Source organism: Leptonychotes weddellii, chromosome 10 (assembly GCF_054177405.1).
Source record: "Leptonychotes weddellii isolate Sample4059 chromosome 10, ASM5417740v2, whole genome shotgun sequence".
NCBI lineage: Eukaryota > Metazoa > Chordata > Mammalia > Carnivora > Phocidae > Leptonychotes > Leptonychotes weddellii.
Window position 1 is genome coordinate 51,086,895 of NC_138378.1, and position 26,457 is coordinate 51,113,351.

The 26,457-nt window shown below is 41.5% G+C and overlaps 1 protein-coding gene across 3 annotated transcripts in view; it reads left to right on the top strand.

The window, feature by feature from the left end:
• AFF3 (ALF transcription elongation factor 3) overlaps positions 1-26,457 on the top strand; it is a 564,644-nt gene that overhangs the window by 39,331 nt on the left and 498,856 nt on the right. For 2 of the 3 annotated variants that reach the window (XM_081831996.1, XM_081831995.1), the window contains exon 2: positions 163-279. The exons of the other annotated variant lie outside the window; for it this stretch is intronic. In XM_081831996.1, the coding sequence (XP_081688122.1) occupies positions 227-279 (53 nt within the window). In that variant the 5' untranslated portion in view covers positions 163-226. The remainder of the gene's footprint in view (positions 1-162; positions 280-26,457) is intronic. 3 annotated transcript variants of the gene reach the window in all.

Genomic DNA, 26,457 nt, shown 5'->3' on the forward strand with positions numbered 1-26,457 from the left:
AGCCGAGGAGCGGGTGAGTGCGCCGGCCGCTGCCGCCCGCCCGGCGGGCCGGGAGTCGGGGGCGGGGGGCGCGGGGAAGCCCGACCCGGGGGCGGGCAGCGGGCGGGCGGTGGCCGCTCAGGCGCGGCCGGGATGCACCTTGAGCGGCGCCTTTCGTTGCAGCGCGCGGGCGGCCCGAGCCTCGGCGGCAGCGGCGGCGACGGCGGCGGCGCTGACACCTCCCACCATGGACAGCTTCGACTTAGCCTTGCTCCAGGAATGGGACCTCGAGTCGCTGTGGTGAGTCCCTGTGCCGGCCGCCTGGGCACGCGGGAGTGGTGAGGGGCGGCCGCGGCGGCCCGCGCGCCCTTACCTGGGCGGGGGGCTCGGAGCGGCCGGCGGCCGTGGGGGTGGGGTGGGTCGGGGGCGCCCGCTCCGCCGGCTCCTTCCTGCCTCCCCCGCGTGGATGGACGGCCGCCTTCCCGTCTTCTTGCCCCCCTTTCCTGTCCTCTCGCCCGGTGCTGCCCGCCCCAGCCCAGGGGCTGGTGATCTGGGGAGCCGGGGGGCAGAGCGCAGCCATGGAGAGAAAAAGACCCGATTTCTAGAACGTGTCACTAGTGCCTGGGGATCCACCCCTCGGCCCCTAGACCCTCTCACCTCCCTTCGCTTCATTTGCGCCCTCCCTCTTCCCTAAGAGCCTCTGGTTCACACCAGCGACCCCCTGGAGTTGGTGCTGCTGCGAAGTGCCCTTAGAGGATGCTCCAGCCTCCTGCCTGGAGGCGCCGGGTCTGGGCGGCTACATCTTTTCTGTCTCCTACCCGCTCCCACCCGAGATGGAAAGTGAACACCGGGGACAGGGGGCGAGTGTTTCTCCATGCGGGAATTCCAGAGGCCTTGGCCCAGGGAGACTCATTTCCTCGAGGTTCACAATTCCTTCGGGCCCTTTCTTCACACCTCGCCACAGTTGTACTCCTCCTCCTCCTCCCCACCCCGGCGCCCCGCGTGTCCCTTTATTCCACGCTCATAGCTCGTAGCCTGGGGAGCGGACGGCCCGGGGAGCACTCCGGGATCTGTTGCTCCGCGTTCTCACGTTGAGGAGCTGCTGTAGGTAAATCGCCGCTAGAAGCAGTTTAATTCTCGCTGCGGGTTTCTTAAAAATCCCATTGGCTGCTTCGGCATCCCTCTTATTCCCCCCCCCCAACCCCCCCATCTCCTAAAATGTTTCCAACCAGCCTTATTCAGGTGGTTAAATTACTGCCCGTATATTCCTGGAGGAACTTGTGTTACGTTTAATATTTACGGGAATGAACATCTGCTGGAACAAGCATATTAACTGCACTCTGTTCTGCCTCTGGTAATTTTTTTTTTTTTTGCTTTAATTCAGTAAAGAGTTCACATGTGTCTAAAACTGCAAGTGGTGTGCACATGAATATGCAATGTACAGTTTTAAAGCTAAACTGCTTTAAGATTTATAGATTATATAGATGATATGTGGATTATTTCCAGTGACTTAGGCTTCTAGTGACTTTTATCTTTCTAAAGCCAGGTGTAACAAACTAAACTGGACACAAAGCTCTAGTACATTATTGAGCAGTTTCTTAAAAAAAAAAGGCGATGATGAGTAACTACGCCTTGCTCTGCATGATGCTGGTGCTTATAAAATACACAAAGATGGGCCCTGATGTAATAAAACCTTTATATATTACACTGGAAACTTCAAAGAGCCAGTGTAGAAAGAATATGAAAGATGTTATTACTCTATAAAAGTTGCTAATTACTGTCTTGTTGCTCCTGGGGTTATTTGAGTCTTTCATTTACAGATACCTATTATTTTATAGGTTTACGTTTAGAAATGTTGGTTTCTGGCTCAAATTTAATAGTTTTCTAGATAGAAACTGTGCTTTAAAAATGACTTTTGCTTTTAAAAGACAGTTTTTCAGTCAAAGGGAAGAACTTACTGCTTTGGCATGTTTTTATGGTGCTTGTCAGTTTGCTGATTCAAACTGAAGCCCCCTCATGACTTTTACAAGTAATATTTTGAAATTATCAGCTCTAATCTGTGGGCTTTCCCAGCACAGGATCTAAGCTTTATTTCCCTTTGCATCCTTAGTTGCCAAAATCCTCCGGGTTACCTGGAGCACAGTTGTACAATAAATGTCTTGTTGCATTGACTTAAAATTTACATTACCGACAGTACATTTATTCTTTTTTAAAAATGAAAAAAATTAAGCATTTTTTAAAAATTGCTGTACATGCAATCAGCATTTAATCAGTGCATCATTTATCTTTGGCTTATGAAAATGTGCAGGCCTTCTTGCTTACAGTATAGTGGGACAGTTTGGCTTGACTGAGAGAGTGTTTCTAGTTTGCAGATGTAAAATTTACATTTTACAAAAGCTTATGTATTTCTGATAAGTTAAAGATAAACCGTATTTCTTGAGTATGCATTTCTAACATAGACATTTTCCCAGTTTATGGATGTATTTTTGCATATTTTCTAATTCAGTGTTATGGTTTATTTTTAAGTTTATAAGTGATCCAAAATAACTAGCATTTGAGTACTTTCTGTGTGTCAAATGTTTTCTTATCCATTTTTTTCTTATTTGAATCTCATAACAATCCTGGAGGTGGTAAGTAGTAGGAGTCTCATTTTATAGATAAGGAAATGGAGGCTTTGAATGGTAAAAGGACTCTATGAGACCATAAAACAAATGAGAGTAGAATTTTTTTAAAAGATTTTATTTATTTATTAGAGAGAGAGAGAGCACGCGTGCACAGGGCTGGGGGGAAGGACAGAGGGAGAGGGAAAAGCAGACTCCCACTGGGCAGGGAGCCCTATGTGGGGCTTGATCCCAGGATCCTGAGATTATGACCTGAGCCGAAGGCAGACACTCAACCAGCTGAGCCACCCAGGCACCCCGAGAGCAAAATTTTTAAACTAACATTGCCTGAACGCTTACCATTTACCAGGCACAGTTCTAAGTGCATTATATGTTTTAGCTCATTTAGCCCTCACAACAGCCTTAGGAAACATTATCTGTTACATTTACAGATTGGGAAATTGAGGGTGGGGAAGATCAGGTAACCTGCCCAAGGTCACACATCTAGAAATGGAGGAGCCATATTTGAACCAACCATTAACTTCTCAAAACTCAGTTTTCTGACTCTGAGTCCAGTGCATTTTCGACAGTACTGCAGATGTCTCCCAGTTTATGAGGGCATCTCTGAAGTTAATTATAAAACAAAACCTTGATGGACTGTAAGTTAAGGTTCTGTTAAAATACCAAAGAAAGAGAAGGTCAGAACCCTAAAAGATACTGATCTAAAATTAAAAATCTGAAAAAAAATACCATGATTTAGCAAACCATGCCTGCCCTACATGAGTTAATGATAAATATCTATAAATTTAAAATAAAGACCACTAAAAACTTATTGTTTTAATTTACCTTAGGAAAACATGTTTCTTTGGAGAGGGTGGGGAAAGGTACAGGTTAATGGCAAAGGAGAACGGTATTTTAATCCCCAATAGTTCTTTCCAGTTGGTAGGCACTGTTTTCCAAAAAAACAAATTGTGGTTTATTAGTTGTGACTGTGGCTTTGAACTAGAGCTAGCTTAGTCTAATGGTCACAGAAAGTGTCCCCAAATGACTGTATAGACAGTATGAAGAGAAAAGCTCGGTATTGTTGAAAAAATCAAGTAATTCAAGAACCATCTCCTCCACTTCCTTGCACCCGCCCCACCCCCACTCTGCCCAAACACCCATACTTATTTTTCAAAGGAGGCCTTCTGAGTCTAAATGGTCCAGATAGTTGTTTCAGCTTTTCCTTTCAGCCTTACTTAAAGTTGAAAAGGGTAATCCTAATTTCTACTTCTAATTTCACTTCCCGTTTCTGGCTTAAAGCAAGAGTTGAACTCTTGGAATAAGGTGAGGGCATTTATTCTGCACCCGGTTCCATAGCTTCATTGGGTAGAGTTGGATCCCAGAAGAGCTGGGGATTCAGTAAGTTTGCAGGGGCAGGTATCCCGAGGAACAGCACCTCTCGTCAACCTCCCACTCTCTTGCCATCTGCTCCTTCCAGTTCTCCACCAGCTTTTGATCAGCTGCTGGACATAGAAACCATTCCTCAGGGCCTTTAAAATAATGACCATCCCTTTTAACAGGCTAACCATTACTTTCATTTGTTCACTTAAATATTAATTGATAATCCTAAGTGTAAGACCTGGTGCTGATTGCTGTAAGTAGTACAAAGATGAGTAAACTGTGGGTTGTGCATGTGATTATCTAGTGGGGAATGAGATGAGTATACAAATAAAAAAGGAAGTTTTCAACACTGGCGATTCAGAAGAGAGAAGACCATATTTGGGACTGGGGTGGGTGGTAGCGGAGGGAAAGAGGAAAAATTGAGTTAAAAAAAAAAAAAAACTCTTCCATAGAAAAGGTGGCCTTTGAACCAAGCCTCGGAAGATGAATGGGATTTTTACAGATGGTGGGGGTCGGGGTATTGAGAGGACATAGAGGCATCTTGAGCAAAGAAAGAACTTGAACAAAGGCTTTCATGGTGTCTCTGAAAGATCTTTTATGAATCATGGTAGAATTACCTATACCAAGCATTTTAAAGATGCAGAACTTTTGTAATCAGTAGGTAGTTTCAGGGAATGGGAAAAGTTTTCCAAATGAACTTAGACAAAATTGTCTTTAATCTTCCTTATATATAAAACATTTTAGTTATTGGGGAGAAAGTCTATCAAAATACAATAGAAATACTCAGATTTCTCTCGCCGCAACCCCCATAGCTTCGCGTAAGCCAGAATCCATTTACTTTTGTTCAGATAGGCATTATACTTTATATTTTTTCAAATTGGAACCTTTGAAGTTGTGATAAATGGATTGTTTCATACTTATCAATTTGTTCATTCAGCAACAATTCATAGAGTATTAAGCATTACTATATGGTAGATACTATGGAACAGTGGCTTTCAGATGTTTTAGACCATGACTAATAGTAATAAATCATTTAACATTTAGACACTTTGTGGGTCCACATACATGTAACTGCAACATCTGTCACGAAGTAACACTTATCCTTACTATGTATGATGCACTTGGATATTTTCTATTCTGTTTCCATTCTATTTTCCATCTTCCCATGGGTTGAAAACTCCTTGCACCCCCATGTTCCTATGGGGGAGGGGGAGTGAAGCAGAAGCCACACTGGGGTGCTTCCCAGTAATACCTACTAACACATTTGGTCCTCTTCGAATCAAATGCCAGTGGAGATGCCCAGGCCATGGCTTCACTCATGCCTCCTTAGTTAGGCTTCCTGGGCCCTGCATAGGGTCAGAAAACTGCTCCAGATTCCTGACCTTGACCCTCAGGTACCTTGACCCTTTTCCTACAGCCCCGGCAAAGCAAACAGTTCAAGGCCTACCACTATCCCTGTTGTGGGCTCTTGGGGTCAGAGCAGTTCAGTAGAACACAGAAGGCAGGAGGAGAGGTGCACGCAGGGACCCTCCACATGTTCTCTGCAGGGTGACTGGTGGAGAGCAGGCGGGTTGATTGTGCGCATTCTCAGCGGCCCAAGGTGGCTGTATGTTTGGCAGCAGCAGTTCTCTTTGGTTGAACGCCCCAGAGCATACCCAGAGCTCTGGAAAGGCCTCAGCACGTGCGGGGATGAAAACGTTTCTACAAGTGGCTCTCAGGGCTAGGAGCTTGCAGGGGACTGTGGGCTGCAGCCTGGAAGGGGGCTGGTTGCCTGGGTGCAGGAGGCAAGGAGGTGTCCATGGGAAGCTGTGGAGTGCTGGGGCCAGGGAGCTGAGTGCTGCTCCCATGTGTACCCATCACATGGGTACATCAGCCTGACTGTGGGTAGGTGTGTTTTGGAGAAAACCAGGTGGGAAGACTGGCTAATGCACGGTGTTGAAGTTGAGGATTCAGGCTTGGCTGGGGGCCACACTGTTACCGGAGAGGAAGCACACTGGGTGTACAGATGAATTTTAACCACATGCTTTCTGATGACGATGAAGATGAGTATTGTGTGTGGGGAAGTGATTCTTTCCTGTGTTCCGGATTCTCTTTTGTGAAAATGTAGGAGGGTTATAAAATGCTCGGTATCTATTTTGGGAGAATGTCCCTGTGAACCAGAATGGGTCTAATCAATGACACTTTAGATGTAGCAACTTGTATGAGGCCCTTTGGCATAATATTGGTTAGCATAGCAGTCAAATTAGGAAAAAAAATCTCAAAAGGAATGCAAGATTTTTTGTGTATAAATGGAATTTAAACCTGGAATAAGTTTGCTTGTTTAAATTTTCTTTATTTTGAAAATAAAGCTGTGGTAGTAAAATCGAGGCCATAAAAGACTATTTTAATATCATTTAATGGTAACATAACGTTTCCTTGTTTTATTTCAAAGTGAAATCCATAAAACTTATTTTAAATATTGCCCGTTTTCTTTTGTCTGGGAATTTAATTGAGGTTTCCGAATTCAGCTGGCTCCAACCTTGCTTTCTGTTTGGCCCTGGGCAGCTCACGATTTTTCTCATTTCCTATTCTCAGTCTTGGTTTAATCACTTATAAAATGACAGCACTTATACTGGCCTGCCTCATAAGGTTGTGATGTTAAGTAATAAAAGTGTCAATTGCTTTGTGAATGCCAAATGTAGTTCTTTTACTACCCTTCGCTTCCTTAAAAAGTCTCTTTATCATAAACAAGGAAGGATACAGAAAGGCCACGTTGGGTCAGGTCATCCCTGTGGTACAGAGTTCTGTCCCTGGCAGTGGGATCCAGGGACGTTTAGAGTGGAGGTTGGTAGTGTTTCTTAGCTGTATATCATAGTCTAGCAGACAAATACACCCTCACTTGTGGTTGTACTACTAACATATGTAGATATATTAACCATTACATAATCTTTGATGTTTCACTGAGAATGTATTGAATTACCACCCATTACATCAAATGACTTCATTTGGCACTGTGGGTCTCATTAAATTATGTCAGGCTAATCATAATTTAGTTTCAATAGAAACAAAATACACAGTTATTACCAGGGTAAGAGGACACCACACCATTCAAGACACGAAATGGGTTCAGTCTATGGAAACTAACCCCTGGGGACATGATAGGGGCCCTGGAAGGGTTGAAGGAGTTTCACGGTGAAGGGGGCCTCGAGATGGTCTGGGTTGTTTCAGAGCACCGGTAAGATCAGGGGGTGTGAGAGTGTCTAAAGGGGATGTGACCCGGCTGTCTCGGAGGGTAACAATTAATTCCCTGTCTGCAGGAGGCAGTAGATGCCCTGCCAACTGCTCTGTAGAAAATGATTCCTGGGTCAGGGGACCAGCAGCAGTAAGTTATCTGAGTTCTTCCACCTTTAAAATCTGTGCTCATTCCCATTGTAGGAGAGCAGGAATCAAAGAGTGCAGAAGTCATTAATTTTCTCTTGTGTATTTTTTCCCTTTGTAATTTCTCCACTCACATGTGGAGGACGGCATAGAGGGTACTTAAGCTTCTTCACATAATTTCTCCCCAAGGGGCTCATTGTTAGCTGAGGTAAACAAAAAGAACTGTAATTTGAAGATCACTAACATAACAACTCAGCTTAGAGTTATGTGTTACCTTGATGCTGAAGATAATTTTAATTTTCCTTTTTTATGGACAGGAAATTAGTTTTCAGAAATCCTCGGGAGTGCTGTAATATGAGTCTGGTGGTCTTGGTTAAATTTTTGTTGTCATACCTCTACTGTTTACCTGAGTTATGAAGTGACAGAACAAATTTTCTGTCAATGTTCATTGAAATGTTAATTAGTTACCTGGCAGTTTAGATAGAAAAAGCCTTTAGCGGATCATCACTGGTTCTGGGAAATAATCTGTTTTTATTTTCCAGTTTCAGGATATATTTGTTCTTTCTATACAGTGTATCTTGAGAAAGCAAAGACCCAGGGCTTAGAAAACTATTTTGAGAACATAGGTTAGTGTACTTAACTATCACCCAGGCCAGTGCTTCTCAGACATTAATGTGCCTTCAGATAACTTAGGTATCTTGATAAAATATACATTATGATTTAATAGGTCCATGATGAGCCTATGATTCTGCATTTCTAACCAGCTCCCTGGTAAACTGCTGGTCCACAGACCAAACTTTGAGTAGTGAGAACAAAAATTTCTTTAAAAAGAAGCTCTTTTAAAATACTGCATTTTCTTCTCTTTATTTGGGGGGGTAGTTGCCTAATAACATTACAATTCCATAATGCTCCGAAGTTACATTGAGATGCAGCATTTGTTTTATTTTCGTGGGTCTTTCTAATACAATTTTGATGAGTGAGGGGGTGGTTCATTGTATCCTAGTGGGGATACAGTGGTAAATAAACATAAAAGCCTGAGTAAACAAAGTTTGTAATAAATAGGCTAATCACTATTTACAGCTTTACAGTTCTTGTCAGTCCTTCGAAGGCCAGGTCCTTTTGTGTCAGGAGCGAATGCTCAGAGTAACTGGATACCAGGTCTTCCAGGCACTCCTGGATTTGTCGGGGAATCGCATAGTCCTTCCTGCAGGTGCCCAGGACTCAGACCAAATGTCTGTATTCTCTCCCAGCCACTCTCTCTTTTGGGAGGGAACTGGGGAGGTAGGGTGCTGAGGGGAAGGGAGGTGGCATTGGGGTGGGGGGGCGGGGAGAGGGGCAGCTGTTTGCAGAATGACTGCACTACCCTGTGGCCATAGCTGCACATTGCAACTTGCCTCAAGTCCTGGGAGGAATCAAAACTCAAGCTCCAAGGGGAACCAAGGGCAAGTCTCAGGCACCTCGGGTGGGAGCCTTCTCTCCCAGGGCTGCCAGCTACCCTCTCCCTCAGCCCTGACCACAGAGTGCCCTGGGTCCATCAGGTGGTCAGACAGAGCTGCAGTTTCCGGGTTTAATTGCCAGTCCTATTTCATTAGAAGAATAAGTGCAGATAGGAATAATTATGTGAGTAAATACAGCACAGTTGACTTTGAATGTGCTGTGAGACTGGCAGGAAGTTTATTTACTTTATCTTCTTAATGAGGGTTTGTGTGTGTGTGTGTGTGTGTGTGTGCACGTGCACACATGCACATTTCCATTCTCTGAAATGGCATAGGAGACTGTTGCTGATAAGAGCAAGCCACACTGGGTTTAAACAATTGTGACTATGTCAGATTTGGAAAAGAAAGCTGGCTTTTCAGGAATAATAGTGATCAGTTCAAATCCTGCAGTCTTGGGATGCATGGGAACCTGCAGAGGAAGTGCTCGGGATGGCTTTTAGCCCATTATTTGTGGCAAGACTCCTTATTTCTACTTCTAGTGGTGATGGTGCTGCTGTATACAGCATAATCCATTATGCTGTCTAATTGTGTTTAATAATTTCTTGTAATTATTCCACTAATTTAACTTTTCTTTCAGATTGGGAGGAGGGGAGAGAAACTATTTCCCTCAAGCATGAAGATAGGTCAGGCCCATAATAAGGAAGGCAAGTGTTTGGTATGCTTTGGTTTGTACTAATATTACCAAATTAATATATTTTCTTTTACAGAAGAGAAAACACTATTTATTGACTATTAATATATGGTACAAATAGCAGAATAGTCAGATGATTTAGACAACTCTGAGAAAAAAAAAAAAAAAGGACTCTCAGAGTCAGGGGTTTGCTCTGTTGGGTCTTAAGAAGAAACACCCAAGAGTTCCTTAAGAACAAAAAAGCAACTGATGATGGTCAGCTAAATTCTGAACTTTGGTTACGTTATTCAGGCTTTTGGCCTTGACTGAGAAGACAGCCACCAGCATGGCCCTTCCTTGCTTGCTCCATTTTATACAAACCATATTCCATGGCAGGGAGCCCACTGGTGTCATTTTTCAGAATTGCCGAGCAGGAAAATGCTGTTGGAGTTTGAGGATGTTAACCTCAGGCTAAGAGGCATGTATCTTCACGGGCCACGGACTCTGCAGCTCACTGAAATAGAGGCTTGGGATCTGGAGTGTTTTGGTCCTTCCGTTTTCTGGAATGTCCTGCCAGCTCTTCTCATGGTCTACAGTGGTGGTGGAAATGAGGACTTACCTAATGGGAAGGTGGGACCCTTTGAGCAAAATATATGAGTTGTCTGTTGTCCTGAGGAAATAGGTAGTAGCATCAGTAGTAAGGGGAAAACCATAGTATTCCAACTGACATCTATATGTAATAGCCTCCTCTTTTTGACGTAAAATCAAATGGTTTAATAGTTTACTGTGGTATACCAGTTGTACCTCTGGCTGTGTACCTCTGTAGGATGAAGCCTCTGACCTGGCCTATATTGTCTGGGCTGGGGTTAGGGTGATGCAGGTAAAGTCCGTGCTATGTCTGAACACCAGACACATCTGCTGCTGCAGGATATTCAGAGCTCAGGACAGATGTTGTGTGCAGAGCCTGCTGAGTCCTCAGAAGTGTGTCTGCGTGTAGGACAGGGCTGCTCAGCTGGTGCCACATGGACTCTCCTATTTCTGTTCCTTTCATTGAAGATGGGTCCTTCTTCAGAATATGGCGTGGCTTCTCCTGAGAACTAAATCTTTTAGGTGACTTTCCTTTAGAGTGTTTTTTGTTTTGTTTTGTTTTTAATAAGTAGAGTTTAATCTTTGAGTGTGAGTGGACTACCTGAGAAAGGTCTGTTGTGGGAAACCTGGCCTATTTAACCTGTTACCTAGCCACCCTCTCCCCCCTCAACTTGAATGAATACTCTAAGGCTGAGTTAACAAGTTCTCAGTATGGAAATTAAATATTTATAGTCTAAAAAGGAAATATGGTATTTTAGTTTCTAATATTTAGGTAGATAATTAGTTACATAAATTAGTTTCTATTCTTTTCCTCACTCTTATCCCTCAGCAGGACAAAAGTAATATTTTAAAGTCCTAAAATATCATATACAGTAATGTAACACAGTATGGATGCTTTAAGCTGCTCTTTGTAACTTTCTTCCTCTAGATTTATAGGTTTCTGGGTTGAGATGAACAACCACTTATTGAACCAGACACAGAAAGTGAATAGATCACTTCTCCAGCCCTTGATGTGTTTATGCTTTAGCCTGGAGCAGATTATTTCAAATAATCTCAGTAGAGTTTTTATATGCTCTAATAGGGAATCCTGTGGAGTACATAAAAGGGTACCCTTTCCAGTGTGGAGTTTTAGGGAAGATTCCTGGAGAAAATTATATCTGAGTTTTACAGGATGAAGAGGAGTTAGGCTGGGAGTAGGGGGAATGTGGGTAGATACAATAGTGTAAAGGGTAAGAAAAGGCAAAAAGGTGAAAAATAGCATGTTGTGAACAGTGATGAATTCAAGTAAGTTGCAGGTCTGAAGCATTCAAGATAAGGAATAGTAGGGGAGGAATGGGGCAGGTGTAGGGGGGAGGATCCCTGGGAGCCAAGCCTTGGAAGGCCTTGCTTGGCATTCCAAGGAGCTTGAACATTTCCAGTAGGTGATAGCCTGTTATTGAGGACTTTGAGCAGGGGAACAAAATGGTCACATTTGCATTTTATCATTATTTCTAGAAGGCATTGTCCATGGATGATTCTGGTGGCTGTAAGGATCAGGAGGTCAGTCAGGGGGTTGATGGTTGCCAAGATGAGGCCAATGAGGATGGAGGGGAAGGGAGGCAGGGGAGAGGTGTTTAGGTGATTATATGGGCAGAACTTGGTGACTGACTGGACTGGATAGAGGAATGAGGGAGGATGAAGGACCAAAGATGCTTTTAGAACATTTAGCTCGTGTGATGAGGTAGGGAATATAAGAGGAGGAGCAAGCTGAATGGGGAAAGATGAAGTGGTTAGATTTAAATATGTTGCATTTGAAGTGCCTTGGGCCATCCAGGTAGAATTGCCTGTAGAACGTTTACTGTATAATGACAGTTAAGGTTAGGACAGAAATAAAGTTTTGGGAGTTACCTGCATACAGGTGCTGATGAGAGCTGTGAGATTGGACAAGATTATCCAGGAAGAGGGGAGAGAATGAGAATTAAGCTGAGGACACAGAGGGGCAGTGGGAGGGAAAGCAGCCCTTGAAGGAGGTTGAATACAAATGGTTGGAGAGGTAGGAGACCACGAGAAAGTGGGGTCCCCCCAGGTCAACTGCTTTTAGAGTAGTCACTTAACATGAGAAGGTTAAAGTGGTTGATGGGGTGGCAGTGGGGGTGCAAGAATGAATGGGAAGTGGGGAAGTAGAGATTCTGAGCTGAAAGATGGGGCAAATGGATGGAGGCATGTCTCAGAGAAGGAAGTGGGCGGGCTGGGCCAGGCCCAGAGGAAGAGGACGAGCATGTGGGTGGTTATAGATGTAGATACGTTGGGCGTGGTGGAGACTTTTAAACAAATATCTGTGAGAAATGGAAGTTTTGGGGCATGGAACCATAGAGAAGAAGATAGTATCAAATATTAGACTCTAAAATGTAAATAATAAATGTTTCATAGATAGTTTTGAATAAGTGACTAATGAATGAAAAGTCTGCATACACCACTTTAGCATAGATCTATGTCACACCATCTGTAATTTAATTAGAGTGTTTTTAAAAGTAATTTTGATTCGGAAGTAATTGGATGAAGCTCTGTAGCCAGGAAAAAATCTACTGTAGACTTTTCTAACTGAGGACTGTTTAAGTGGATTTTTAAAAAGACTGACAGAGTGAGGTGCCCCAGGATGGTCTTCTGACATTAATGGCTCTGTCTCCTGAGAAGGACACTTAGCCCATCTGGCCTCAGGGATTCTTAGGTTTTCTTGTATGTAAGAAAGTGTAGTGAACCACTGATTCACTATCATATCTCATTTAATCTTCATAACCTGTGAGTAGCTTCTGTTATTCTTTATTTTATATCAAGAGCAGGAAATAAAGGTGCAAAGTAACTTAATCCAAAGCCCCACCACTAGTGTGTACAGACCTGGGGTTTTAGTCCAGGCGGTCTGGCTCCAGTCCTCACATGTAGCCACCAGCACCAGTGACAGAATCAAAGGGCATGAGTTCCGAGGTTCCTTCCAACCTTAAAATATTTGTGATTTCATATGTATATGTTTATAGTTTCTAGCAGATACAGTGCAATACATATGGAAAAACATCTTAATATTTAGTTTGAACTTTTTAACACAGAAGGAATAATATATCATGTCCAAGTTGTGTATTTTGGACTAGAATTCCAATTAAACAGGTTTTACTGTGCAAAGATTGTAATTCATTGCCATTTTAGCTACTAGTTGTCAGTGTTTAAAATGTATAAAAATACATTGTCTATATGTTTTCTTTTAATTATTTGTATACTCGTAAAACCACTACTTTGACAAGTTTAATGGATGAAGAAAATGATAACAACTGTTCACCACAGCTGGTCAAATCCACCATAACCCCTAAATGTAACTTTATTAATAATGATAACGACGGTGCAGCAATAAAATGAGTACAAGTACCTTATGAAGGTAATCTGAAATTGTGTGTGAGGTGACTCTTTTTTATGTAGATTATCTTACAATTTCCTTTTAGTTTCTACAGAAAGACAGACTATCTCTTCTAGCTATAGGATTGATTCTATAAAAAGTGTTGCTTTGATGATAGAAAGAGTAAATGGGCTTAATTTATGTCACAAGCACTTCAGGGGAAGTAAAATTAATAGATTCTTGGCGTAAGGAATGGTGACATATTGAAACAGATGACAAAGATGATTTTAAATGTGTAAAAATCCTCGAGTATAAGACAAATTAGACTTTAAGGTAGGTTAAAAATCCACTTGGTGACAAAATTCCAGAAAGACACTATCTGGTAATGGGAAGGCCAAGGGGTTTGGAACCCAGCATGCAATGGGTTCAGATTATGACTGTGCCGTTTTCTAGTTAAGCAAGTAACTGAATCTTCCTGAGCCCGTTTCCTCCTGTATAAAATGGAGATCATGCCTGTGCCATGATGTGTCATGAAGATTAAATGAGATAATATACCCAGGTAGCCTGGCACGTAGTGGAGCCTCAGAATATGGTAACTTTATTATTAATTCCTTATTCTTTTCTCATGGTTACTTAATGTTTTTGTTAGCAATTGTATTCAATGGCTGTATCCATTCTGTTGATTAAAACATATTTAGAAGCATTTATGTGAGTCACTCAGTTTGTATCTTTTTAAAAAATTGATATATTTTTTTCCAGGTCTGGGCTTGTGTTTATTTAATGACTACAGATGAGAATAGAAGATAGTCTAATACTTTCTTCCACTGAGAGCAGAAATATTTTCTTGTGACTTCACAATCCTATTTAGTGTTAGTATAAAGATCCCTATGTATGTGCTAAGAAACACCTATTTTTTTAAAAAAAATTATATGCATTTCCATTAAAAGAAAAACCAGTGAAGACAGAGAACTTGAAAATTGATGAAGCAGTTATATTATTGAAATGTTTAGGTGGACTTAGGAGCAATGACTTTGGATAGCCCCAGGGACAAAATTTCTAGTAATTTTTCACCTGTACCAAACTGAGTTCTTTCTCCCATTTCAGATGGATGACCGTACCTTGACCTCCTATCTCTACTTTGATCCATCCCCATATGATTGCTCCCCAGTTTCAGACTTAGAATGACCTCAGATTCTCTGGCTGGATGACAGCCCATTGCAGTCTGTGCAGTGAACCTAAGTGATGTATTCATCGTTTCTGTAGACTTCGGATTTGGGTGCTTTCTGTTCTCTTGATTCCCTTCTCTTATCAATGCATTAATTGCTGCTCTAGAACATAGGATAGCTTTACCTCAGATTACTTGATTCTGGCAAACCAAGTTGAGTCATTACATATTTCTTTCATACTGAATTGTGAAATCAACATTCCCTAAAGCTTGTTTATGACATCCCTCAGGTTTGTCTACTTACAGATAAATTAAAATGACAGAGTGGTTTAAATGCTAGGATTGTAGTTTGTATTAGTCAGCTTTTGTCAGGCGATGCTGTGGGAATAACCCCTAGATCTCAGTGGCTTACAATCTCAAAGTGTGATTCTTACCCATATTATGTGGTACTTGAAGGTCAGCTGTGCCCTGGTGTGCCTTTTTCATTCTAGGACTTAGGCTGACAAGAATATACCTTTTTTGGAACATGCCATCCTCTCAGTGGAGGGAATGAAAGAGCTTTTGCTGTCTGTGGCATACGTCATATGGCTCCCATTTCATTGGCCTAATCAGTCATGAGCCCAAGCCTGACATCAGTAGGAAAGGCAAATACCCTCCTTTTATAAAACAGTAGTGCCAGTCACTTGGCCACCAACAGGGATGCATATCCTCCTAAAGGGAGGCAGTGAAAAATTGAAAACAGTGATATAGTCTACTGTGCAGGTCATCAGTATTTTGTTGTTGTTGCTATTGTTAGTCAGTATTTTTAAATTAAAGGAAAATAGTAAGATTTGAAAAAGATCTTCCTGAATTATCTGGTAGCGTGTTCTTTTATATTACAGAATTTTTCTGTCTTTTGGCCCATGGTTTTCCTTTTCCTGGAATTTATCACCTTTTTTGAATTTTCATTGCAGAAAGGGGGGCTGATGAAAAAAGTTGGTGAAATGCATTCACCCAAAGAGCCAAAGTTTCCATGTTATCAGCTTTACAATAATAGGGAAATTATTTTTGAAAGCCATGTGTTTAATATTTCATTTTTAAGCAATTTGCCTTTATCATATACAGTAGAATACTATTATTCAATTATTATGTCCAGGTTCTTAAATTAATGACTTGACTTTGCCACTTAATAATTAGAATCAAATTGTGAATGAAGAGTAAATAAACAGGCAATGCCTAATATCAGGCAACAAACTATCTGATTTATAGGAAAAGAAAAGCTGCATTAATGTTTTCTTTAACTGAAGCTTTGCTTATGACTTGAGTCTGGTTTTGATTTTTGTTTAGAACAAATTTAAACAACAAAAGAAGATGTGGTAACCTACAAATACAGAGGGAATGATAATTGACCATTGATGTGAGTGAATGAATGAGTGTTTATTGATGTCCTGAAGGTAAAGGGTATGAAAGGAATTTCTTGGCACTTAGCAGGACCTCTCAGAGCTTAGGCTTACTCTTGGTTCACTTTACACCTTACAGATTTTAGAGCAGGCTGTGTCTGTATTCAAGTCTTCAGAAAAGAAACAGTGTAATACTTTTCTGAAACAATGAAAAATCTTCCTTTGTGTGTATGTACAGTTTGTGTTACCTAAGAAGCGTGTTCAATATTATTGGAATGAGATACCACTTTTATGTTAATTCTAATGAAACTGAAGAAGGGAACAGTCCACACCAATATTGTGAAGTGTTTAATGGTGTTTAAAATCTCTGGGAGACTGGGCCAAAGTAAGAATATAAACTAAATAACTGAAAATGTAGTCATTACTTTCTAGTTTGTATGAGCACCAAGATGCAATATTTTGAACTAATTGCAACTGCTATAAAGTACTTTGAAGAAAACCCATTAGAAGAAAAGTAAAACCTGAACAGATTAGTGTTCTTTAGTGAGCCTGGCAGAATTTCTTTTGTTGCTTCACAATCTTTTCTATTTCTTATCACTTCACTTTCTTGGCTCTATAAACAAAAGTATCTTTCCCTCCACATTTTCCAGAACTGTGTGTGTATACCAGGAAACATTTCTCTTAACCAAATATTATAGATAGTCTTGAAAGCCAAAATAAATTCTGAATTTTATATTCTACATCTCAGGTTGAGATTAATGAAATTAAAAGAGCAAGCTTTTCAGTTGCTAGTATTTAGTGATGGGATCATGGTCCCTGATATTTTTACTTTCTTATTGTATATTGATCTTGTATCCTGCAACCTTGCTGAATGGATTCATTAGTCCTAATTGTGTGTATGTGTATGTATGTGTGTATATTCTTTAGGATTTTATATGTGCAAGATCATGTTATCTGTTAATAGAGATAGTTTTGCTTCTTCCTTTCTGATTTGGATACCTTTTATTCCTTTTTCTTGCCTAATTGGCATGTTAGAATGTTTAGTACTATGTTGAATAGCAATGGTGAGAGTAGACATTCTTTCTTTGCTTATTATTCCTGTCTTGGGGGAAAGCATTCAGTCTTTCACTATTAAGTATGATACTGTTTGTGGGTTTTCGTGGATGCCTTTTAACAGGTTGAAGAAGTACGTCTTTCTATTTCTAGTTTGTTAAGTGTTTTTATCATGAAAGAGTGTTTGATTTTGTCAAAGGCTTTTGACATCTATGGAGGCAACCATGTGGGTGCTGTTTCTTATTCTATTTATGTGGTCTATTATGTTGACTGATTCTCGTATGTTGTACCAGCCTTGCATGTCTGGAATATTTCACGTGGTCATGGTGTATAATCCTTCTGCATGTTGCTGGATTCATTTTGCCAGTATTTTGATGAATAACTTACTTTTTTGGGAAGACTTTCTGTCAGTTTATTCTTTGATACTGGAAACTCATGAACACTGGAGAGCAAAATAAAGGAACGTGACTTTCCCGGGACTTGGCCCCATGGAAATATAGAAACTTCATTTCTGCACATACTCCGAATACTGTCCTTTAAGTGATAATCAAACTTCAAAATACGCCTACCTGAGTACTCAAGTTCAGACACTTATATAATGGTTATCTAAAGAACTTTACCTTGGTGTATGCTTAAAAATTCCCACATAATGTTATTTCTTATATGACATGTTCAGATTTTAGGTCCTGACCCTGTGGAAATCACTTAAATTTTTCTTCTTAGCTTAGTTTCCTAATCAGTAGGCAGAATTAGGAGGAACAAATAAAATATAGTATGTGAATATGCTCATAAAATATTACATAATATGGTAAGATACAATTATTTATATTTATATAAGCAGGTAAATACAATTACTTAGCACAGGGACACAAATTCAAATAACTTTAGGGGCCAAAGAGACCCAGTAAATATCTGAAGCAGTTACATAATTGGATGTGGTGGGGCCTGTGGCCAGTTGGAAACTTTGCAACCTTGCTTCAGTACACTCAAATTCAAAGGAAAACAAACAAAATAAAACGAACGAAGCGAACTCAAATCCCCACAGTCCTGGCCAGACATCACACATCTGCCTCCTCTCTGTGACACCCCAATTCAGCGATAGAATGTGAAGACCTGGGGTCTCATTCCAGTTCCACCATTGAGAAAGTTCTTTGGTTTTTTTTTTTAAGATTTTATTTATTTGAGAGAGAGAAAGCATGAAAGGGGGAAGGGTCAGTGGGAGAAGCAGACTCCCCGCTGAGCAGGGAGCCTGATGTGGGACTCGATCCCAGGACTCCAGGATCAGGACCTGAGCTGAAGGCAGTCGCTTAACCAACTGAGCCACCCAGGCGCCCCACCAATGAGAAAGTTCTTAACCTCTCCTAGGATTCTTTTTCTCATTTGTAAAATGCAGTTGATGTATGCCTTGCCTGCCTCCAAGGGCTGTTGTGAGAGGCTTAAGGGGAGTAACATGTGAAAATGACTCGAAAACTATTCAAGCCTATATCAATGTAAGGAATATTGTTGTTTCTTAGTTTCTGTAAATCTTAACTTTCCAATGATGACACTTCCTTGTTAAGAAGGTTTCATAGCTAGAGGTGCCTGGGTGGCTCAGTCGTTAGGCGTCTGCCTTCGGCTCAGGTCATGATTCCAGGTCCTGGGATCGAGCCCCGCATCGGGCTCCCTGCTCGGCGGGAAGCCTGCTTCTCCCTCTCCCACTCCCCTTGCTTGTGTTCCCTCTCTCATTGTCTCTCTCTCTCTATCAAATAAATAAGTAAAATCTTAAAAAAAAAAAAAAAAAAAGTTTCATAGCCAGACAGTGGGAAACTCCAAAAGGCCAGCTAGAAAAGCCTCCATTCAATAGAGTAAGCTTGGTAACAGATGTAAACCAGCATCTGCATAAAATTTGCCAAATAGCCATTCAGCAGTATCTGTGGCTCAGCTTGCCAGTTCTCCTCAGCCAGCAGGACACAGTCATAGAAACTCATGATCCTAAGTTTATTGAGCTCCTACTAAGTGGGGAAGCACTGTGTTAGCTTGGAAACATGGAAGAGTAATGTGGCCCCTGCTTTGAAGAAGCATGAAGTCTTGGTTGGCGAGCTATGAAATAGCTCTAGAATCTGGACTCATAGACTATTAGGTTGTCTGGAAGGAGACCTGGAGGTCATCTATCCAGCCATTTCCCTCATTTTACAGCAGAGAACACTGATACCTATAACTAAATGTTAATATCTATCCGGTAGACCAGGTGTTCTCAAATCTAGCTGCTTCCCAGAATCACGTGGGGATACAGTCTCTGGGGTGGGGTACCAGGAGTTCATACTGAAGTACAAAAGATCACAGCCCTGGAGGATTCTGGCAGACCCATTTTGCTTAATAGATTTGGGAATGGTACCAGTCAGGTTGTCAGTGGTTTTGGAATTTAGGGTTTAGGGAGTTCATTGAAAGGCTGAGAAAGGGCCTGATGGGGGGCTTTCATGTTGCAGTAATGGGTGGGTAAGATTGAGGTGACCAAGACTTTGGGTGAGGGTATGGAATTGGAGATTGGCATGGCCAAGGTGATGAGCAAGATGTTTTACATCATGAGTCTCTCTTGGATAGCAAGGTGCTGTAGGAGATTTCATACATTCGCTTTGAAAAAGAGCTATGACATGCTCAAGACAACCTGATAGTCACTTGGACTTTTTTTTTTTTTTTTTTTTTGGTGAAGGTTTTAAGGAAGTATTTGATTGCATTACAGGTAATTCTACAATCCTAAGCATTTTTTTTCCTAGTTTATTATTAATATCATGGTTAGTATCTTCATTGCCTTCCCCAAATTGTTTTGAGATAGACATTGATAAATTTGTATGCTCCTTTCCTGTATTTCTTGGGAATAAAGTAATTGATATGAAGTATGCTAATAAATACATCTGGATGAAGAAGTGTACTATAGACAACCAGTAAAGACATTAACACTTATAAACTATTCTTTGTTGAAAATAATTTTATTCTCTCAAGAAAGTGAGTTATCTCTATGGTATTTTAAATATTATTAAGATACATGAAGCTATCTACAGTCTTCATGATAAATAAATAAATGTACTCAACCAGTGTGTAGAAGACACCACGCAATTTCCTTTTTGTAAAATGTCTGTCCACTTTATATTTACATATATAGTAATTTTATAGTTATGCATTCTGTGTGCATTTTATAGTTTCATTCATTCCACTGTCAAAACGTTAAACAGTTTGTTTTTGTACAGGAACAATTCTCCCTAGTCTGTGAGTTAGTTGAAGGCAGTAACAACATAGTAGTGATTAAAAGCATGGACTCTGAACCAGATGATCTGAGTTCTTTACCCCTGCTTTGTTGCTTGCTAACTATGGATAACTCTATTTTGTCAACTGTGAAGTCTGGAGAAAAATAATACCTATCACAAAGGATTGGTGTCAGGATTAAAGGAGTTAATCTGTGTAAAGTGCTTTAAAGTTATCTAGTTAATGCCCCTCATTTTATATATTGAGGAATTGAGGGCTTATTCTAAGAACTTACTCAAGATCATTAAGAAATAAGAACCTGGACCAGAACCCAAACGACCTGATTCCCAGGCTAGGTGAGAAGGGAAGAAAGTTGCTTCTCTCTGTGTTGTCACTTGGTCTGGCTCTCTGAGTTCCTCTGGCCCTCCTTCCCACGCACACCCCCTCCCACAATTCTCCTCTCTCTTCTCGATCCCATTCTTCCTCTTTAGCCTTGTAAAGTGGATTCTAAACCTGGAGGTCAGGGAAACCCCTAAGGTCATATGCACATTTTTCTTTTTCTTTTTTCTCTTTATCTTTTCTGAGAAGAGAGCCTACAGAGAGCCTGCATTAGACTCCCCAAAGCAACTGTGACCCTACTTCCCTGAGTGTGGAAGCGGCTCTAGGAGGAGCCGGTTTCCATTATGAGCAGAAGCCCAGGTGGTGCTGGAGAAGTCTAAGAACCGTATTCCTTTGTTAGTGTTTCCAGCTGCAGAGGAAGGAGTGGGCACTAATAGGGCTGCTGGGCAGAGCCTTTCTGCCAGGCAAAAGTGATTTTATCGGGAAGACACTGCCGCATTTCTTCTTGACTGCGTGAACAAGTGGGAGGTTTGGAGTCCTACAGCCAGAACATAAAGACAATGCAGGTCATGGTTTGGAAAGTAAGCCCATAAGAACTGAGCCAATAGGGCACGCTCTTCCTCTGTGACTTGGTTTTGGCACGGCTTAGATTTGCCTTCATGGAACATGAGCTGATTGACCTGGACTTTCTCACAGCCATGCATACCTGCTGAAAGAAAAATTCTGCTGCTCTGTGTTCAAATAAAATGAAGGGACCGTTGTTGTATATAAGGACTTAGGAATTCAAATGCATTATGATGTTAGAACCATTTTACAAGAATGCATATGCCATTGTATCCCAAGGGCTTTTCAAGTTGATTGTTGTTTGACTTATCCTGCACATTAGTACTCAATGATAAAATCGCAACCAGATAGCTTCACATGTCCCTTTTGTAGCTATAAGGTAGCCCAAGACTTTTCTCTTCATTATGCAATATTCAGATTTATCATACAGCAGCTCTAACGTAACTGATGGCAAGGCACTTCTTGTTGCAGTGGCAGGATCACGGACTTTTTAGTATCGTCTGGCTAGACACCAAGAGTTGAGAAGTGAGCCAGTTCTTCCCTGGCAGTTAGGTGGAAAACAGGCTATGCTGGGGGCATTGAGTAAAGCATGGCCAGACAGGAGGGCTTTATCAGGGTAACATTCTTTTACCAAGTATGTGTGATAAAGCCAGGGTTAGGCTTTGGGAATTTGGGTCTGGCCTATATTTAGCATCCAGAAACCACTATGGGGCTGTCATTGGTTAGGAGTTTCCAGTCACAGTTCTTATTGAAGTTAGGTAATTTAGGCATATAGGACAGCAGTGTACTGTTTGTTCTAGAGTTTGTTAGTTCGTTCATCCCTTCATTCATTAGTTCATATTTCAACATGTCTCAGTTTTTCCTGACATTAGGTTTACTTGTAGGACATTTTTACAAGGATCTGAATAATTTTTGAGATCATGAGAGAAACTCATGATGAAAAATTAAAATTAGGAAAACATTAGAGGGCTTATATACTTTCACAAACCCTCTTAAAAAGCTTTCCAAAGCAATAGACATTAAAAATTACTAAATCAAAGAAAGAAATGTCAATAGGAACTTCTTTCTTTAAATGAATTTTTTAAAAAAACCCTCACATACACAAGATTTTTCTGTTAGGTTACATCTCATTTTTTCTCCCAATAGAGATATTTTTGTTCTATATAGGTTGCCTATTGACTGTTATGGGAGAGTTGCTAATCAATGAAAGGTCAAGTGTGGGGCTTAACTTCTGGCCATGCCACTCATTACAATCTGATATTTTATTTCTGTATCTATAAAGTTGGGATGGTGATACTGTCCTGTCTACCTCATGGAGGTTGTGTGAGTATTAAGTGAATGAGCAGTTCCTTACTCTCAGCACCTGATAAATTGTAACCATTTTTTCCCCTCAAAGATTCTGTGCATCAAAAGGCAAATCAGAGTCAACTGTGGAGGTCCCGTTACCCTAATCAAAGTTGTCTCTCCTCTTCTTTTATCTGTGGATTTAGAATGTGGGTGGGATATGGGCCAAACCGTTTCTAAGCCACCTGAGAGAGGGACCATGAAGGCCAGTGGAAATCGGGGAAGGTGGACCAAAGTGTGGATTCAACAGAACCTATCTGTGGGAGCAACTCACTAGGTAAACAGGTGGTCACTGAAGTTGTGGGGAATTTCTTGTTCTTCCAGCTCTGTTTGATGTGGCCGCCCAGGGACTTTCCTGTCTCTACATCTGAATGAAGGGGAGAAAATTGCTTTTAGGCAGAATCCACATGCTGTAGTATGGAGATCACTTCATGGCTAGAGAGAAAACAGGCGTATCAGGATCTTTCTTATATTGAAACCTAATCATCCCCTTTCCTGAGGCAGTTTACCTGATTGCACTTGTAGCCCGTGGGCTTGACTTAACGCTGTAGTTGGCTCTGCTCCCTGAGGTAAACTTAGAGGAGTATAAGGTCTTGTCCTTTCTGTGGTTTTCGGACTGCCATTCAGGCTGTGTTGCTGGTTTCTACAGGTGTCTGCTGTTACTGACTTTTTCGCTCTCTGCTCAATCCTCACGACTAGCTTCTGGATACGCCTCAATCTGCTCCTCACCCAGAAAAGGCCAAAAGGTTCTCAGCCTTGTCTTGATCATCACCCTAGGTTTCTTTAGAGCGCTTCCCTTTTGGAGAAGTACAGATTTCACCTTAAGTCCTTTGGCCGCACGCTGGGGCAGGGAACAGCATTTATGTGTTTTCCTAAAGGCAGAGGTGAGTGACCCGGCTGATAGGATGCAGGTTAACCTGAATTTTTATCATAGACAGTTAGCTCTATATGGAGCCACTCTATCCCACTGGACAAATGGGGCCAACAGGACTCTGAGGGATTAAATACATATTTAAGTGTCGTGGCCAATGAATGGTGGAGTCAGGGTTACATCCTTGTTCTGTCTAATAGGCAGAGGGCTTGTCTTCCCTTCGTCCCCAGAAGAGGACAATGCCCTCCTGATCTGAAGTAGACATTTGCCTGAAAAGCCTCCAAAATGCACTGATTCTTAATCTTTATGTGTAAATTGGTCATTTAGCCCAAACAATACAAATTATTTCCTTCAGAGAGAACATCTGAGGCAAACTGGTTAGAGCTTGGTGCATGCCTATGCTTTTTTTTAAAATCAGTTTTACTTTTATTTTTTTGCACTTTCCTTCCTCTTTCTCTTCTCCCCTTCTTTCCTCTCTTCCTTTCTTTCTTTATGTAGCCAAGATGGTAGGCTTTACTTTTGCCTCTAGTCTCCAGGCTTTAGGACAATAATTTATTGAGAAATCTGCATATGGCTTTTTTTTAAAGCTTTAGTCAAAGCCTTGAATAAAAATGTAAAGGAAAAGAAACCCTTCCAGATGAATTTTATTAATGTTTTAATTAGAAGTAATTTATTCTTTGACAGAGCTAAGGAAAATTACAATAAACATCCATGTAATACTGTACAAACAACAGTAATGGTTAAGAGCTACTAATAATTAATAGCATCCTATCTACATTCTCCCTGGTCCTCACAGTAACCTACCACAGCAGGGAGAACAGGTGAGGAAACCAAGGCACAGTTGGGTTTAAGCCCAATTGTGACGCTGGACATAATGTCATTGTACTATGCCATGCTGATTTTAAAGCAAAGTAGGTGCTCTGTCTCGTTGTTTTAAAGGATATTGCAGCTCTTGTAACCATTTTTTGTATATTGTGGTTCTTGGTCAGTTTGCTATGTCTGAGTGCTAGAGGACTAGCACAGTATAGTGATAATGACAAGAGTAACGGTGGAGTGTGTGGTTAGAGCAGGGAAAACTAAGACCAAGATGTTCTGTCTACAGAACAGATGGCCAGGAGCTCAGGAGCACCAGACTCCAGGGAGGCTGACTTCTTACTCTTACAGTGAGTCCGCTAGCACCGCATTCCCCCAGTGCTCAGACGCAATAGATGCATCGGTCAGAACCTTGGACCCAGATGAAAATAAGCTTCAAATCAAGGAGCAAACGCTGGTACAGGAACCTGGACCACCACCGAAAGTTTAGATCGCTTGTGCCAGTGTTTATGAAGCTGGGGAAGTTCAGTTTCTATCGAAGGGCCGGAAGAAAGTACGGTTCACGTTGTGGGGATCTGCCCCTTTCTGAGATCAAAGCAGGGACGGGTCAGTCCCAGTTGAATTCACCACGCACTGATTGTTTGCCCATCGTAAAGTAAGGGTGGCAGGCAAGAAGGAGCAGTGTGTCCAGACAGTGGCTGTCCTGAGGAGTTTACAAGTTAGCTGAGAAACTTGAAATCTGCTAGTTTGCTTGTTTCTAGTGGGCCTTTTGTTTTTTTAGGTTAAGTATACTCTCCTATACACAATACTTAATTCCACTTGACATGATATGATTCTCAGTTTAATTTTTTATTCTTCCCTCGGGAGACGTTTAGGAGTCCATGTGACTCAGTTCAGTGTGTGGCCAAGTGAGCCTGTCCTCTGTGTCACCACTTACATGCCCGCTTGACGGCAAGACTTGATGCTGCAGCTGGCAGCAGAGTCAAGACTGAGGCATGTGTATGTGCTCTTTTTTTTTTTTTTTAAAGATTTTATTTATTTATTTGAGAGAGAGACACTGAGAGAGAGAGCACATGAAGGGGGGAGGGTCGGGAGGGTCAGAGGGAGAAGCAGACTCCCCGCCGAGCAGGGAGCCCGATGCGGGACTCGATCCAGGGACTCCAGGATCATGACCTGAGCCAAAGGCAGTCGCTTAACCAACTGAGCCACCCAGGCGCCCCGTGTACGTGCTCTTGTAGAGAGGATTCCTTGACTAAATGAAAGATCGAACTAACAGTCTTTAAGTGTCTGCCAGCTCTAAAGACATGATTCTGATTCAAAATAATACAAACAAGCCTTGTAAAAAGCTGCGAGTTTAAAGTGGTAAAAACTCTCTTCAGTGTTTCAGGTGGCGTTTGTAGAACCTACAACTTGACAAACCTGCACATTGATTTACAGTATCTTCTGCATTTCAGCAGAAGCTGAGTTCACCTGGCTTGGAGATGTCAGTCTCTGGCAACCTAGTAGTCCTCCTCGGTGTGTGAGCTGACCTTCTTTCTGTCCGTCAGGTTTGTCGTGGATTTGCTGGCCAGTCTGTATTGCTTCCTAGCTGGAATACGCAAAATATGTACATTTTACTGATTGAAATATTTATGTCAGAGAAAAATTTGCCAAGGGAATTAGAGAGGGAGGGAAGAATATATTTCTGAGGGATGGAATTGTTCGCAATACGGGCAGGATATAGGAAATTGAGAGAACTGGATCAGAAAGTGAGAAGTCAGCAAGAACCTCTTTGAGTTCTTATTTTCCTCTTGGATAAAATTATAAGTTTGGCTTATCAAATGGCCTTAAGAATTCTGCAGTTCTCCAAATAAAGGAAACTGTACCTGGTTAGTTTCTGTTGACAGAACAGATAATCGAGAGTTGGAGTAGTAGAGAAAGAGTTTGGGGATTAGCTAGGTGTTTCCCCCACCTGCTTCCCCTAGATTGGATTAGTCAGGAGGGAGGAAGTAACATCCTATATTAGTTTCTATTGCTGCTGGAATAGATTACCACAAACTTACTGGCCTAAAGCAACACACATTTATTATCTTATAATTCTGAAAGTCAGAAGACTGAAACAGGTTTCACTGGGCTAAAATCTAGGGGAGAATCTGTTTCCTTGATTTTTTCCAACTTTTGGAGGCTATCCACATGCCTTGACTTGCGGTCCCTTCCTCCATCTTCAAAGCCAGCAGTCACGTCACACTGACCTCTGCTTCTCGGACTCTCCTGCCTCCCTCTTCTAAGGACCTTTGTGATTAGATTGGGCCCTCTGGGATAATCCAGGATAATCTCCTCAGCTCAAGATCCTTAAC